This window comes from Rosa chinensis, chromosome 2 (assembly GCF_002994745.2).
Source record: "Rosa chinensis cultivar Old Blush chromosome 2, RchiOBHm-V2, whole genome shotgun sequence".
NCBI lineage: Eukaryota > Viridiplantae > Streptophyta > Magnoliopsida > Rosales > Rosaceae > Rosa > Rosa chinensis.
The window spans coordinates 88176808-88190165 of NC_037089.1; the positions used below are offsets into that span (position 1 = coordinate 88176808).

Here is a 13358-nt window from a genome sequence, read left to right on the forward strand (position 1 = left end):
TTCATATTTTCGAACAATAAACACTAGTTTATTGGTGATTTTCTATAGGTAATTTTCCTTTTTTTTTTTTTTTTGGATTTCACAATAACAAAGAATCAAAATTACAAAGATTGTGAAACAAACACATATTATACCCCCAAAATTATGAAATTCAGAGAGCAACCCAATCAGAACCTAATAAAATAAACAGACTGAAATGCTATTGGTCCAAAATGTGTACTATGACTAGAGTCTACCGGGTCAATTACGAAAAAGACCCTACGGGAGTAGGTGTTTTACATTTCCCGAGCCAAAACAAAAGGGGCTCTTCTCTCCCTCTCCGTCACGACTCAAAACACTCTAGGACCATCTCAAATCGGGAAAATGGCGAAACCAATCGTGAAGCCTCTGATCCTTACGCTGCTTTCTCTGCTGCTCTTCACGTCGGTGCTCGCCAGCTCAGACTCGCCGTTCATCGTCGCGCACAAGAAGGCCTCCCTCAACAGGCTCAAGTCCGGCGCCGAGCGCGTTTCCGTCTCTATTGATATCTACAACCAAGGATCTTCGTAAGCTTTCTCATAATTTCACCAATTCCGATCTCAAATCTTGTTGTCTTTGCTCTCTGATTCACAGATCCAGCTTACCGTTGAATATTTGTTATCGTGGCTGTTAGATCCATTCGACCTTTTGCTTGCTGAGCTTTTGGTTTTTGGATTCTCATCTATCTATCTGCGATTAGGCTTTTGCTTGCTGAGCTTTTGATTGTAATGGATTGGTTTTAGGAGTTGTTTTTGCTCAGTACTGCATCTGTTTGATTGCCGTCAAAGCTTAAGCAATAAACGAATAGGCTTTAGTCTCAAAATTTTCATTCTTCTAATATTTGAAGAATGAAAAACAATACTGTTCCGTCAACTGATTCGAGATAGTTACAGCGCTGGGCATATTGCTTTTGGCATTATCATTGTGAATTAATTTATGTTTAAATATCTGTATTGTGGACTCTGTGTTCATATGTTGGATGTATTGAATGGGAAATGACTGAATTTTGGAATCAATTGATTGATGCATGCAACAAAAGTTGTTGAGGTGACGCGAGATTAATCATTGTAGAAATTGTAGAGAAGGATGGTAATAAGAATTATGACCAAATGTGAGCCATGTAACCCCCGTGTAGGGACGCGGATGACGTGTTTGTAGGTATACAAGTGCATCGAGTTTTAAAATAACTCAGCTTCATCTCTGTTCCTTCCTGAGCTCTCCTCTCAATTCAGCTTTGAACAAACAACCTGTGCAAACTTCGTTATATTGCAGGGGTTCATTATGGGGATAAGGTCATCACCAAATGTACCTCTAATTAACAATTCAATCGTTAACAGGGTTTGTTTGCATCATATCAGTTGCTTTTCCATGTTTTCTTTCTCTAATTTTTTTAAAGTGGTTTTTATGTACTTGTCATGTCTCTGTGGCTGTATAACATAATTGAATGTCTGGTCTACATGTTCAAATGAATTAGTATGTGTAGAATACCTTCAAATGCATTAGAATTTGGTGGTTTAATTCATCACAAGAAAGGCAAAAATGTGATAACACCATGTGCAGGCTATCATTTTGTCATGTGAACCGATCTTTCATTTTTCTAATCCTTCCACAATTCCACCGTGGAAGTTTTAACTTCTCATTACATTGATTTATTTTATGTGCTATTTTACTTTGATTCTTGATACATATATGCTTATGTGTAACTAATTTGGTCATAATCTGCCATGTCCTCTTTTGCAGAACTGCATATGATGTAAGTTTGAGTGATGAGAGCTGGCCTCAAGATCTTTTTGATTTTGTCAGCGGCAATGCTTCCAAGTCATGGGAAAGGCTTGATGCGTAAGTGCCAACTGTTTAATATGACTCTTGCTTCTTTGTATGGTTTCTACTTTCCACTTCTTTTGTTTATTATTGACTAATTCTGGATACTGGTTTGCAGAGGTGGCATTATATCCCACTCTTTTGAATTGGAGGCCAAGACGAAAGGACTGTTTAGCGGTGCACCAGCTGTTATTACATTTCGCATTCCCACAAAGGCTGCTCTGCAGGTTGAATAGACTGTCCAAAGTCCTTGTATATCTGATTCTCTGTTGGTTCTTCAAATACTTATCTTTTGAGCTTTTCTTGTTTCCTTTAGGAGGCATATTCAACCCCCATACTGCCTTTAGATGTTCTTGCTGACAGGCCTCCTGAGAAGAAATTTGAGTGGGTAAGTAGAAAGGCTGCTGCCTTTAGATGTTCTTGCAGATAGCAGTTATATTAGGCATTCTGGTTTTGGACAACTTTTCTGGTGCTAACTGAGGTTTTGCTTTGTATTTTCATGGAATTATCTCTGCTGTGGTGGCAAATATTTTCAGGTTAAGGTATGATATGTCTTTTCTATGCGTCGGTTATAGTATATTATGGGTCTTAAGTGACCTACAATTGCTAATATTCCTCTTTTTTCTTTTGCCCTTGTGTATTTACAGAGGCTGCTGGCAAAGTATGGGTCTCTGATCTCTGTGTTATCCATTGTGGTTCTGTTCGTGTACCTGGTTGCCACTCCTGGTAAATCTGGTGGTGCAAAAGGAAGCAAGAAGAAGCGTTAAGTAGTGGAGATGCAACTTCAGTGAGATAGCATATGAGCAATTGGTTATCATTTGATGCTAATACATGTTCCTGTGTTGCTGAGTTGTTTTCCCTCTGGGTTAGTGGCACATGTTAGTTGTCTGAAACTTCCAAACGAATAGTTTATTAACAAGTTAGTGTAAGATGAACTAGCTGAGTCATACAATGGGCATGAACCCGAATCGGATCTTTGCTATGTTTCGTAATCAGTAATTGCTCATCAGTTTTGGATTCAAGGTTATATATTTGGTGCTTAATCTTTGTTAAAATTTACGAGAAGTAGAGCATGGATACAATCCGATTGAACCTGTTTGTTTATTGATTCTCATTTATTGCGATATACAATTCAAATCTTTGACAAATGGCTATTACAGGAATAGTCTGTGTTACTGTAATCAGTAATTGCTCATCAGTTTTGGATTCAAGGTTATATATTTGGTGCTTAATCTTTGTTAAAATTTACGAGAAGTAGAGCATGGATGCAATCCGATTGAACCTGTTTGTTTATTGATTCTCATTTATTGCGATATACAATTCAAATCTTTGACAAATGGCTATTACATGAATAGTCTGTGTAACTGTAAATCGGCTGGTGTTGATGAAAGTCTATGTTCTGTGCTTTGGAGCAAACATGCGGTTAACTGGTTAGGCTTTGGGTTAATGAAAAGCAATTGGCCCATCTAATTCTCTAGGCTTCACTTTAACTATACCATCAACTCATCAACTCATCAACAAGGGACTCTGGAACATACAAATGTACTTTTGAGCTCAGACAATTAAGAGTAATGTTAGAATTGAAAGGCCGGTTAAGATTTTTGAGTTTAGTCAGTTTTAAAATTATTTAAAAATCATGATTTAAAGAGGTGTAGATTTGATGAGAAAATAAAAGCATGCAATTTTAAGCAAAAACCAGTGTGCTATATGGTCCATAGATTTTGGTGAAAAATCATTATCTTAGTTAAGAAAAAAAAAATTAGAAGAAAGTTCAGGGATTGATTCTTTTTGGGTTAGAAAAGCATACTACATTTTAAAAGTCTCGCTTGAATAAGCATCATTAAACGTTCTGTTATTTATCAGCCTTGTGTTGTTTTGGGCTCTATCTCCCTCAAAGAAAAACGAATACTCATCGAGCATCATCAGAATGTTATTCCGATGCTACTTGTGCTGAAGTGCCTTCTACATAATACTATGATGGTCCTTAATATATTGCTGTTCTTGGCCGAGCTCCATATATTTTATAGTATGAATTTAGGAATGCATTGCTTTTGGGACTTTGCTTCCTCTGTCCCACGTAGAAATCTAATAATTTCCTCTTTTGAATTCTATCCGATCACCAGTACCGTCGTCACATAGTTGGAATGGTCGATTCGGAACAACAACACCAGCATAGAAAAGTTGCAACATGTATTTCTTGATGGAAAGAAATTGAAAGCAGAGCAGTATAAATGTGGCACAAAATGAAACAAGCAATAGTAATAATACAATCAATGAATCCATATATGCTCTTATTGTATGTAAACGAGAACGCAGAGAACTCAAATTCAGCAGTAGATAAAACACAGGCAAATGGCAATGAACTAGACTAGTACTACTTGTCACCTCCCTTCTTGTGATCATGATCATGATCATGTTCAGCACCAGCATGCTTTTCATATGGGGGAGGTTGGACTGCAAATCCAGACGCTACGAAAGTGGAGATACTCTGAGTAAGATGTTTGGATGCTTTTTCATAATTAACAAACCCCATGAACCAGAAATCATGGCCGTCAATGGTCACAATCTGGAGGTACTTCTCAGTCGGATTCTCCCTCATCACCACTGGATTGATAGTCGCAACATTTGCCAGCGGCACCATAACCTTGTAATAGCTCCAAGTCACCTGACCGGAAGGTGCAGTGAATGACAATGGCCGGTCGCTGCAAAAAGCTGTGTGAATATTGGACAGGTAAAGAGTTCCGGCGACTGGTCCGGTAGATGTGGAGAGATAACAGGCGAATGATTTGAGGAGCTTCTCGTTGGGATAAGTCGCAAATGTCTGCTTGTAGATAGCCTCAAATCCACCTCCTGTTAATGCTTTCGCCTGCAGGTTCATCTTCGCCCATGCTGCTCCGGACACAGATGTCCCTGTTTTAACTGAATAACATCAAACATCAAATTAGACTACATTTAATCAACAGATGTAGTTAGTGGTTAACAATTAGATATGGTGATCCAGCTAGGAGTACATACGGTTGTGCCAGATGTTGTTTGCCATGGACTCGGCTTTGTGGCTCCAGGAGTTGAAGACATTGAGCATAGATTGAGTGGGATTGCTGGAGCTGCTGGCCTTGTTGTTGTGATCAATGGGTTGGTACTGGAGGTACGGATAGTGGAAGCTCTGAGCTTTTTCTGTACTATCGGCGGCTACTCCCCATAGAGCTGCCTTTTTGTTGTCCGGGTGGCAAGTTGGGACAGCCGGGTGTCCCATGACGTGAGTGCCCCATTTCTCAGGCTCTGCCTCCGCCGCAGCCTTGGCTTTGAGATCTTCGCTGTCAAAGGTGGGTGGTGGTGCTGCTACTGGTACTTGCTCAGATGAAGATGATGGAATATCTTGATGATGATGATGATCATCATGATCATGAGGAGCAGGTTGCCATTTTTCTAAGTGGTCGGCAGTAATGGAGGGGGTTTGAGGTTTTGGGGCTTCTGGTGGGGAAGTGGTTTGAGAAAATGGATTGATATCTTCTGGATGAGATTGAAGAAAAGGGTTTGCTTCGTGTGCTGTGAGAGGAGGAGGAATGGAGGGGTACATAGGTGGTTGTGGTTGAGATTCTTGGTTGCTGTTGTTCATCTTGCCTGAAAATGTACGTCTGTAAAGGAAATCGGAAAACAAACAAGTTAGAATGGATGAGTTTGGTTTGAATGGTTGTGAGCGACCTTATTTATATAACAGAGGGCAAACGCCGGTGCTCCTTTCACGACTTTCTAGAAACAAATCAGTTTTATATGTTGATTATAAAACTGATTTGTTTGGATCATCATATATATTACTAATTTTATTAGAGATGGAAGGGCTACATCTGGAAACGAAAAGGTTGACTACTGATCCAAATTCACGGTTTAGTAATGAGCATTCAGCTTTGCTTAGCCGTGTTATATATTTGTACTTCTTATATTTTTCTTCTTCAACAGATCAACTAACATGACGTCATGACTAAGCTATCTTCTGCTTCTAGATAACATATTTATTTGTTTATTTTCAATTGAGGAACCACGTATTATTCCACTGACATTTGCATTTGGCAACACACTCCATTTTCGAGTCAAACGTGGGGACTCAAATGAGCATTATTGACGTACCTAAATTATTGGAATTTTGGAAAGAGCTGGGAAAATAACCAATTAAACCCATATCGGACCGGCAGCTCCAATGCTATAATCTACCTATTACTCTATGGCCCCGTTTGGTTGGCAGGAATGTCAGAATAGGAAAATGATTTATTTTCTTTTTTAGATCGATATGAAATTGAATAGGTTTTGGTATTTCCATGTGGGTGTTTGGAACTTTCAGTAATATTATGGAATTTATTGTCATTCCTATTGTAGTGTTTAGTAAATCATTAGAATGAAATATAAAATTTCTAATTTTCAATAACACCCTTTTACTAATTAAAGTATAAATATGACATTAACTTATAAGGAATGTTTGCGCGAGAATATAAATTTTTTAGAGGAATAATTTATGTAATTTTGCATTTGATAGAGGGAAATGGAATTAAAATATCACCCCTTACTAGGTAATTCAATTCAGGCTTTATGAGGGAGTCAATTTCCAGTGAAATCTTATTTTTTATTTCATTTCTAATCTCTAATTACAACCGAATGGCACCTTTATATGGAAAATGAAATTAATTAACATTCCATACCATGATTTCCTACCATCTAAACGGGGCCAATTAGTCTTGGTGAAAACTCTTTTTGTAACCCCTTATTGATTCTTTTTTGTGGGTTTTACTGCACAGTTGCTTTATAGGAGCTTCAAATTAGCTCTTGTGAGCTTCACACTAGTTATTGACGTGTGTATAGAGTTAAATGGATCGCAAATTTGTCTTTATAACTCAAATTTCTCTTGAAAAAAAAAAACATGACTATCTCACTCAGAATAGTTTTCTTGAATCATTTTAATGATGAGTGCACTTTAAAAAACTTTCATCAAATGAAATAAGTGTTTTCTCACAATTTTGTGCGAAACATTATTAATCGTTAACTTAAGAAATCGTCATTCGTTGAAAATATCTAATGTGTTTGAAAGCATGTGTGACAATATAAATAATACAAAAATAAAATCTATATATTAAGAGTAATTATTGTGTGATCCAATAAAATCTATATATTAAGAGTAATTATTGTGTGATCCTGAACTATCACGTGTACATAGTATCAACCACTACTACATCAACACGTACATATACGAGACAGAAGGAAGTAGAAGAAAAAAAAAAAGAGAAAAAATTGACCAATAACTATCCATGTAAGTTCAAAATCACATCATGCTCCGTCTCAATCCACGAACAAGTGGTAACCGGAACTACTGTATAATTATTAATCGGCTCAAAAGTCTCTCATAGGTCCACCTACAAAAGCCCACTGATATATATATTGGGCTTTCTGATGTATATACACCAGAAGCTCCCAACAGTAAACGCGGCAATTATCCACGTGGCGCGAACAGCCTGGAAGTGGTGGGACCCACAGAGCATATATGGTCGAACTGGTAATTAATTGGTTGCAAAAATCTGTATCCGATCGGGCGACCCGAGAAGCAGGAGTGAGGAAGACAGAGATGAGCTACCACCAAGGACCTCAAGAACCCTACCCTCCGCCACCACCACCACCAGGCATGCATCAACCACTTCCCTTCTTTTAATTCTCTCTCTCTCTCTCTCTCTCCAAATTCGATTCTCTAATTTAGTTTTACTAATCGATTAATAATACCCTCTTCTCTTCTCTTGTGTGTGTGTTTATGTAATGAAGGCTACCCCTATCCCCAACCAGGGCCGCCGGTATCAGCGCCGCCCTACGAAGGCTACCCTCCGCCGCCGCCTCCTCCGGGGTATCCTCCTCACGGATACGGCCCTCCTCCGCCGCGTCCTCCGCCGTACGAGGGCTACCAAGGCTATTTCAACGGGGGTTACCCTCCGCCGCAATACCAGCAGCCCTGTTACCACGATCATAACCATTACCAGGCTCAGGATGATGGCTGCGTCTCTTTCTTGAGAGGCTGGTATGATTTTTAGCTTCAATTGCTCTGCTCTCTTTGTTTACATTAACAAAAAGGGTTTTACTTTACTTTCAAATATCCTAATTAGTGTTCTGTTAAACTTATGGTTTGGTTTTGGCATCTTTGGAAAGTTGAGTCTTTTTCTACATTTCGTATTGGAACCAATGCAATTAGATTTGATCCTTCAAACTGGCCGTGATCATGATTTGTACTCCAAATCTTAAACACCCCTCATTCTTCTTACAAGATAGAAGATGCTACTCAGGCTTTGATGTTTTTTTGGAGGATCATAAGTATTCGAATGAATAATGAATGGCACACCTTTCACTAATTTTGGCATTCGCCAGTCAAATTATGAGTACCTGCCCCATCCAAATGCAATGAAAGAATAATTCTAGAATTTGTTCTTTGGCCTTTCTATTGATTGAATTAACATCATTAGTTCTTCCGGTACAAAACTAGAGAGGGGTTATCGAATCCTTTATTGTACGTGCTTGTTTTATTCTGAAAGTTTTGAATAATAACCGAGGCACTATGCTCATTCAGGTTGAGAATTTTCTAGCTTTAGTACAATTCAGTAATTCACTGGAGGTTGTCCAATAGTTACAGCAGGAGCAAGGACCCAACAAAAGCAGGATTATGCTGCTCTTGCTGTTTTTTAAGTTCACTTTGGTTTGCTAGATTCTGCGTATAATACCTATTGGAGTCATGCAAAAGCTTCAGTTTCATGCTACTTTTAATGTTTCTGTTATACAACGCAACTAATGAGTTCTTTCTTTTACGTGTGCAGTTTGGGTACACTATTCTGCTGTTGTTTGCTAGAGGAATGCTGCTTCTTTTTTTGATGATGATAGACATGGATTATTTCTCAAGGTTGTCTCTGCTTGATGCAATGTGGTGTATAAAGAAACTTCTGCGTCTGAACGTTTATAGATTTTACATCAGAGTATATGGCTCTGGGTAATTGATTGTGTATCCTCGTATGTGGTTGTTATGCGAAACGTTTTATGGTGCATTGTGGATTCATATAATGTTCTAGACTTCTAGGACCCAAAAGAACTAATGATTTATGTAGTGCTGTGTCCTATTTCCGATAACTAGTAAATTCAAGTATTTATGATATCTATTCCTCCCGAGTCATGCTTATATCAATCGAGAGTGAATGTTTCCTATTAATTCCCTTTCTGCAGAAGGCGCATCTTTCTTGAAAACAAGATAGGAACTCAACCATCTATTTTGAAAACAAGATAATTTATACAAGGAACTCATTCATCATCAACCATCTAGTGGAGTGCTGAATTAAATCTATTCTTAACGGCAAAGATTACAATATCCAAATTCAAACAACTTAAAACTAACTCACCGTCGGATCATGATCCGCTAATCAGTAACCAAAGTGCTTTATAACAAGAAAAAATTGAGTCCAAAAAAAAAAAAAAAAAAGAGATGCAGCTACAGTGTCCACACAAACTCTGGCTTATCCTCCCTCGGCCCTACTAATGTGCGGTAGACGTACATCTTCTCCACCTTTTGCTCATCATCAATAATAAATTCCATCTGATCATTTTCATTTATGATCTCCACATTAAGGCCCGGCATGTTCATTGCAAGAGTCTTGCAGCCTCCAAGGGTAACTTCACAGGACGACATCCAAAGGGATCGCATTGTTTCATACTTTCCCACGTCCTTCAGAAGTGCCCCATCACCGAAGGGGCTGTCCCTAATCTCAAGCTTCCTCATCTTCTTGCATCCGTTCAACACATAAAGCATACCTTTGTCGCTGTCCCCAGCAAATGCAATAGAAAGCATTTCAAGCTGCTCAGCATACATCCCAATGTAGAGGAAAACTTGGTCGGTCAAAAGGCCAGACATTGACAACCGCCTAAGCTTTTTGCACGCCTGAACAATTGCCCCAAAACCTTCATCTAGTGGCTGCATAGTGACAGGGTCAGGTTTTGTGGGATCAAGGATGCACAACCTGAACCGTATGAAATTAGGGCAGTTCTTGGCAACAGTTATGAGAGCAGCATTGGTCATCTGCTGGCAGAAGTAAAGCAATGAATGAAGCTTTGGGCAGCCAGCAGATATGGCAACAAGGCCTTCTTCTGTTACAGCGGCATGCCCAACTCCAAATGGATCAGAGGGAAAAACTCTCAATTCCTGCAATTCTTTACAAGTTGATGCTACAACTGCTAGTCCTTTGTCTCCGATACAATCCAGTATCTGTATGCATAAAGAAACCTTGTCAGCCATATTTCTTGTAATGAACGATATAAAAGCCAGTAAAAGAAATGAAAGAGCATACCCATAAACGCTGAAGCCTCCCACACTGGCGAATTAACTTTATGAGATCACTACCATGAACTCCAGGTGCGTAGCTAAGGTTCAAGGATGTCAGGGTCAAGCATATAGGGTAAAAGGCTGGGAGAGAACGAGGAGCAACCTCTAAAAACCCTGACAAGCTCTTGATTGATTTACATTTAAGAATTGTAGCCTTCAGTTTGCTGTAGGATTCAGAGTCAGGATCTAGGACGTAAGACCCAGTGCCCAAATCAACGAGTTGAGGTGCTTGCATCAATACTTTTTGGAGGGTGTCAGGAGGGACAGCACGGTTAACCCTCAGGACTTTGAGGTTCGGAGATCTAGCCACAAGTCTCACAAGAGCAGCTAGATTAATTTCTCCTTTCAGGCATGCGAAATTAAGGGATACAAGAGAGGTACAGCTATCGGGAAAGCAGCTAAGCCAATGGCCTCTATGATCATCAATTTCATTTTCCTGCAGATCCAGCTCCCTAAGAAACCTATGTAGAACAAACGGCGGACAAAGTTGAGTATACATCAATGTTCAGTAAAACTGAAATGAGTCCATGTAATATAACTATATACCCTCCCTTTTCCATTAAAACTTTAAAGAAGATCATGGGTTAAACTTCATTAATTAATTGGCATGATTTACAGGTTAAGATTGCAAACTAAAACAGATTAAAGAAGATGGGTGAGCTGTTCATGTAAACTTTCTTATCCAAGAATAGAATACTGTCGTAGCTGCAAATTGAAACCCAAGCCACTCCATCCACACTTTAGAGTATGAATTGAGAAAAGATGTACAGACTGTATAGTTTGAAATCAGATGCAGTTGACAGTAGGGCTGAAAGATCCTCAAAAGGTAGCCAAAAAAAAAAAGGAATAGGATCACAGGGATTCGTAAGCAGCAAACATGTTCATCACCACACAGTAGCAACTGAACTAGAGATTAAAAAAAAAAGAGAGAATAAGAAAGCCACAAAATCAGACACATTTTATCCTCCCCAGTCCACGACACAAAATTGTAAATCCAATTGAAGGGCTTCCCCAAACCAGAGTTTGACTTCCAAACTCCATAATCAATGAATCTAACAAAGTGGGCATGTACACAAATGACTGAGAGTCAAAAGAGTGTGAAGCAGGCCCTTAGCCAAAAAAAAAGCACAACAAGTCAGAAAAGTCCCTAAACTCTAAATAGTAACCAAGTCTATTGGGCATATGAATTTAGATTAAGAAAAGCAAAAATTACATTCCAGAAATTATCAAAATAGCAAGGAATGAAAACTGATCCTTACCTACAATTGGCAGCTATAGCAGCGAGGCCATCAGTGGTAAAACCTTCGCAGCTAACAAGAACCAAAGACTTAAAATTCAGAAAGGACCTGGAAAGCAAGTCAAGGCATTCATCGGAGACAACCATTCTCTTGAGCCTGAGCTCCTCCAAGCCAACACGGCTCTCAGCCAGGGCTTCAATCCAAGGGTCAACGGAGCCTCCCCAGCCCTGAGGGACCAAATTGAAGTCAGCAAAGTGAGGCTTTCCCTTCAGAGTAAGGGACTTGAGCCCCGGAAAGCGTGCGATCACTCTCTCTGCACTGATCGCATAGCAATTCCCAATGACCACTCTCTCCCTGCTAAATCTTTCTATTCTACACCATGATTTGCACACCAACGACACCGCGTTTCGGTCCCGCTGCTTCGTCACGAAGTCGAAGATGTGCTCTATCACCTCGTCTGGGAAGTAATTCATCCTCGTTTCCTTAACATTCACTCACCACTCAAAAATTCCCAGGAGATTCGAAACAAAGAAACCAACTTTCCCAGTATAAAAGAGAGAGAGACAGAGAGAGAGAGAGCTCTTGCTGGAAGATCTATGTTCTGGATTTGAATCTAACAAATCAAGCCAAGACCTCTAGAAAAGAAAAGAATCTGAGAAATCTACATGAATGAAACCGATGATCAGCAGATCTAAGCAGATTGAAAAGCTATTAATCCAGCTAGCTAGCAATCCCCTCTCTCTCTCTCTCAGGGAAAATGATATCACTTTTTTGGTTGAAATTTTTGTTTGACATCTTTTGCTCACTTGAGCTCAGATCTGCAGTGAAAGATGATGAGAGAAAAAGTGAGAGCTGAAATATTGAGAAGAAAACAGTAGTTAAAATTAAAAGTGATATTCTTGTTTTGGTTGTGATCAGTAGTGATCATCTTGAAATCAATAAAGTGATGATTACATACAGAAACGTAGGAAAACAGAGGAAATATTTATTTTTGCATAGATCTCTCAGAATCTATATTTATCCTGAAATAGAAAATAAATAAGGGAGGATATGGGAAAAAAATGAGAGACAGAGAGAGAGAGAGAGAGAGCTCTCTCTTTGTTGTTGTTGTTGTTGTTGTTCTTGTGTGTGACTTTCACTCCCAACCTCGGCCTCGGCTTTGGCTTTGGCTTTGTGGTAAAGTTAAAAGAGAAGTGTAAGTCGACCAGCTCTACCGGTCGTAGTCATCGACGAGACTTGAGAGATGAGAACCAATTAACCAGGGTTCCTTTAGGGTTCCTTCCATATCCTACGGCGTTAGCGTAGTGAAGGGAAAAAACCAAGCGAATCTAGACCGTTGAATGATGTGTCCTTATCACTGCTCTGGGCCTCTGTCTCTGCCAAAGTCATTTACTAAAGATACATCAGTGATGGCCTGACAAGGAAAATCAAATCAAATCATATTCTCGCAACCAGCTGAGGAATTTACCAAAACACCCAAGCATAATGAGATAAGGTTGGTTCCGGCGACTACTGCCTACACGACATCCGCGTGTGATGATGTGAAGGCCATTGTTAGCCCCTCCTCCACCGCGTGTCCAGCTCCCGCAGCGACTAGTGCAATTCTATACTCTCGCGCTTAAATTTCTCCAGTCACTAAAAAATTATACTTTGATTTTCAATTTTTTTTTTTTTTTGGTCATTTGTTTAGTTTCGTTTACTTATTTTAATTTATTTTGTTGCTGCTGTTATTGTTTTTCGTACTGAGCGAGTGTGACACATTTGCTGTGTGGAATATGCTTTGTGGATAAAAATAAGTGAACAATGATGATGGAGGCCTGGAGGGTGGGTTTTTTTTTTACTTTTTTCTTTTTTACTTTACCCGAATGATTGAGAAAACTCGGCAGTACGGACGT

At 39.3% G+C, this 13358-nt stretch overlaps 4 protein-coding genes across 4 annotated transcripts; 2 read left to right on the top strand and 2 right to left on the bottom strand.

Annotated features, from left to right (window-relative positions):
* Positions 1-304: 304 nt before the first annotated feature.
* On the top strand, positions 305-2941 carry LOC112186524 (translocon-associated protein subunit beta). The gene is made up of 6 exons (XM_024324976.2): positions 305-545; positions 1759-1857; positions 1958-2066; positions 2156-2227; positions 2376-2381; positions 2487-2941. Exons 1-6 carry the CDS (start codon positions 364-366, stop codon positions 2604-2606), a joined length of 588 nt encoding a protein of 195 aa, XP_024180744.1. The 5' UTR covers positions 305-363; the 3' UTR covers positions 2607-2941.
* A 1142-nt stretch (positions 2942-4083) lies between these two features.
* On the bottom strand, positions 4084-5694 carry LOC112186523 (GEM-like protein 5). The gene is made up of 2 exons (XM_024324974.2): positions 4855-5694; positions 4084-4758 (listed from the first exon to the last, which is right to left on the bottom strand). The coding sequence occupies exons 1-2, from the start codon at positions 5453-5455 to the stop codon at positions 4214-4216; spliced, it is 1146 nt and encodes a 381-aa protein (XP_024180742.1). The 5' UTR covers positions 5456-5694; the 3' UTR covers positions 4084-4213.
* Positions 5695-7350: 1656 nt separating this feature from the next.
* LOC112183325 (cysteine-rich and transmembrane domain-containing protein WIH2) lies at positions 7351-9011 on the top strand. The gene is made up of 3 exons (XM_024321668.2): positions 7351-7502; positions 7639-7888; positions 8676-9011. The coding sequence occupies exons 1-3, from the start codon at positions 7367-7369 to the stop codon at positions 8728-8730; spliced, it is 441 nt and encodes a 146-aa protein (XP_024177436.1). The 5' UTR covers positions 7351-7366; the 3' UTR covers positions 8731-9011.
* Positions 9012-9136: 125 nt separating this feature from the next.
* LOC112183324 (protein AUXIN SIGNALING F-BOX 2) lies at positions 9137-12620 on the bottom strand. Its single transcript, XM_024321666.2, has 3 exons — positions 11485-12620; positions 10191-10686; positions 9137-10108 (listed from the first exon to the last, which is right to left on the bottom strand). The coding sequence occupies exons 1-3, from the start codon at positions 11934-11936 to the stop codon at positions 9338-9340; spliced, it is 1719 nt and encodes a 572-aa protein (XP_024177434.1). The 5' UTR covers positions 11937-12620; the 3' UTR covers positions 9137-9337.
* Between the last annotated feature and the right edge of the window lie 738 nt (positions 12621-13358).

Coding starts and splice junctions, on each gene's coding strand:
- LOC112186524 (XM_024324976.2), top strand. CDS start 364: ATGGCGAAACCAATCGTGAAGCCTCTGATCCTTACGCTGCTTTCTCTG. Junction 546..1,758: donor ATCTACAACCAAGGATCTTC/GTAAGCTTTCTC, acceptor CCTCTTTTGCAG/AACTGCATATGATGTAAGTT. Junction 2,067..2,155: donor CCACAAAGGCTGCTCTGCAG/GTTGAATAGACT, acceptor TGTTTCCTTTAG/GAGGCATATTCAACCCCCAT.
- LOC112186523 (XM_024324974.2), bottom strand. CDS start 5,455: ATGAACAACAGCAACCAAGAATCTCAACCACAACCACCTATGTACCCC. Junction 4,759..4,854: donor AAACAACATCTGGCACAACC/GTATGTACTCCT, acceptor GATGTTATTCAG/TTAAAACAGGGACATCTGTG.
- LOC112183325 (XM_024321668.2), top strand. CDS start 7,367: ATGGTCGAACTGGTAATTAATTGGTTGCAAAAATCTGTATCCGATCGG. Junction 7,503..7,638: donor TCCGCCACCACCACCACCAG/GCATGCATCAAC, acceptor TATGTAATGAAG/GCTACCCCTATCCCCAACCA. Junction 7,889..8,675: donor GTCTCTTTCTTGAGAGGCTG/GTATGATTTTTA, acceptor TTACGTGTGCAG/TTTGGGTACACTATTCTGCT.
- LOC112183324 (XM_024321666.2), bottom strand. CDS start 11,936: ATGAATTACTTCCCAGACGAGGTGATAGAGCACATCTTCGACTTCGTG. Junction 10,687..11,484: donor GCTATAGCTGCCAATTGTAG/GTAAGGATCAGT, acceptor TGTTCTACATAG/GTTTCTTAGGGAGCTGGATC. Junction 10,109..10,190: donor GGAGGCTTCAGCGTTTATGG/GTATGCTCTTTC, acceptor TTATGCATACAG/ATACTGGATTGTATCGGAGA.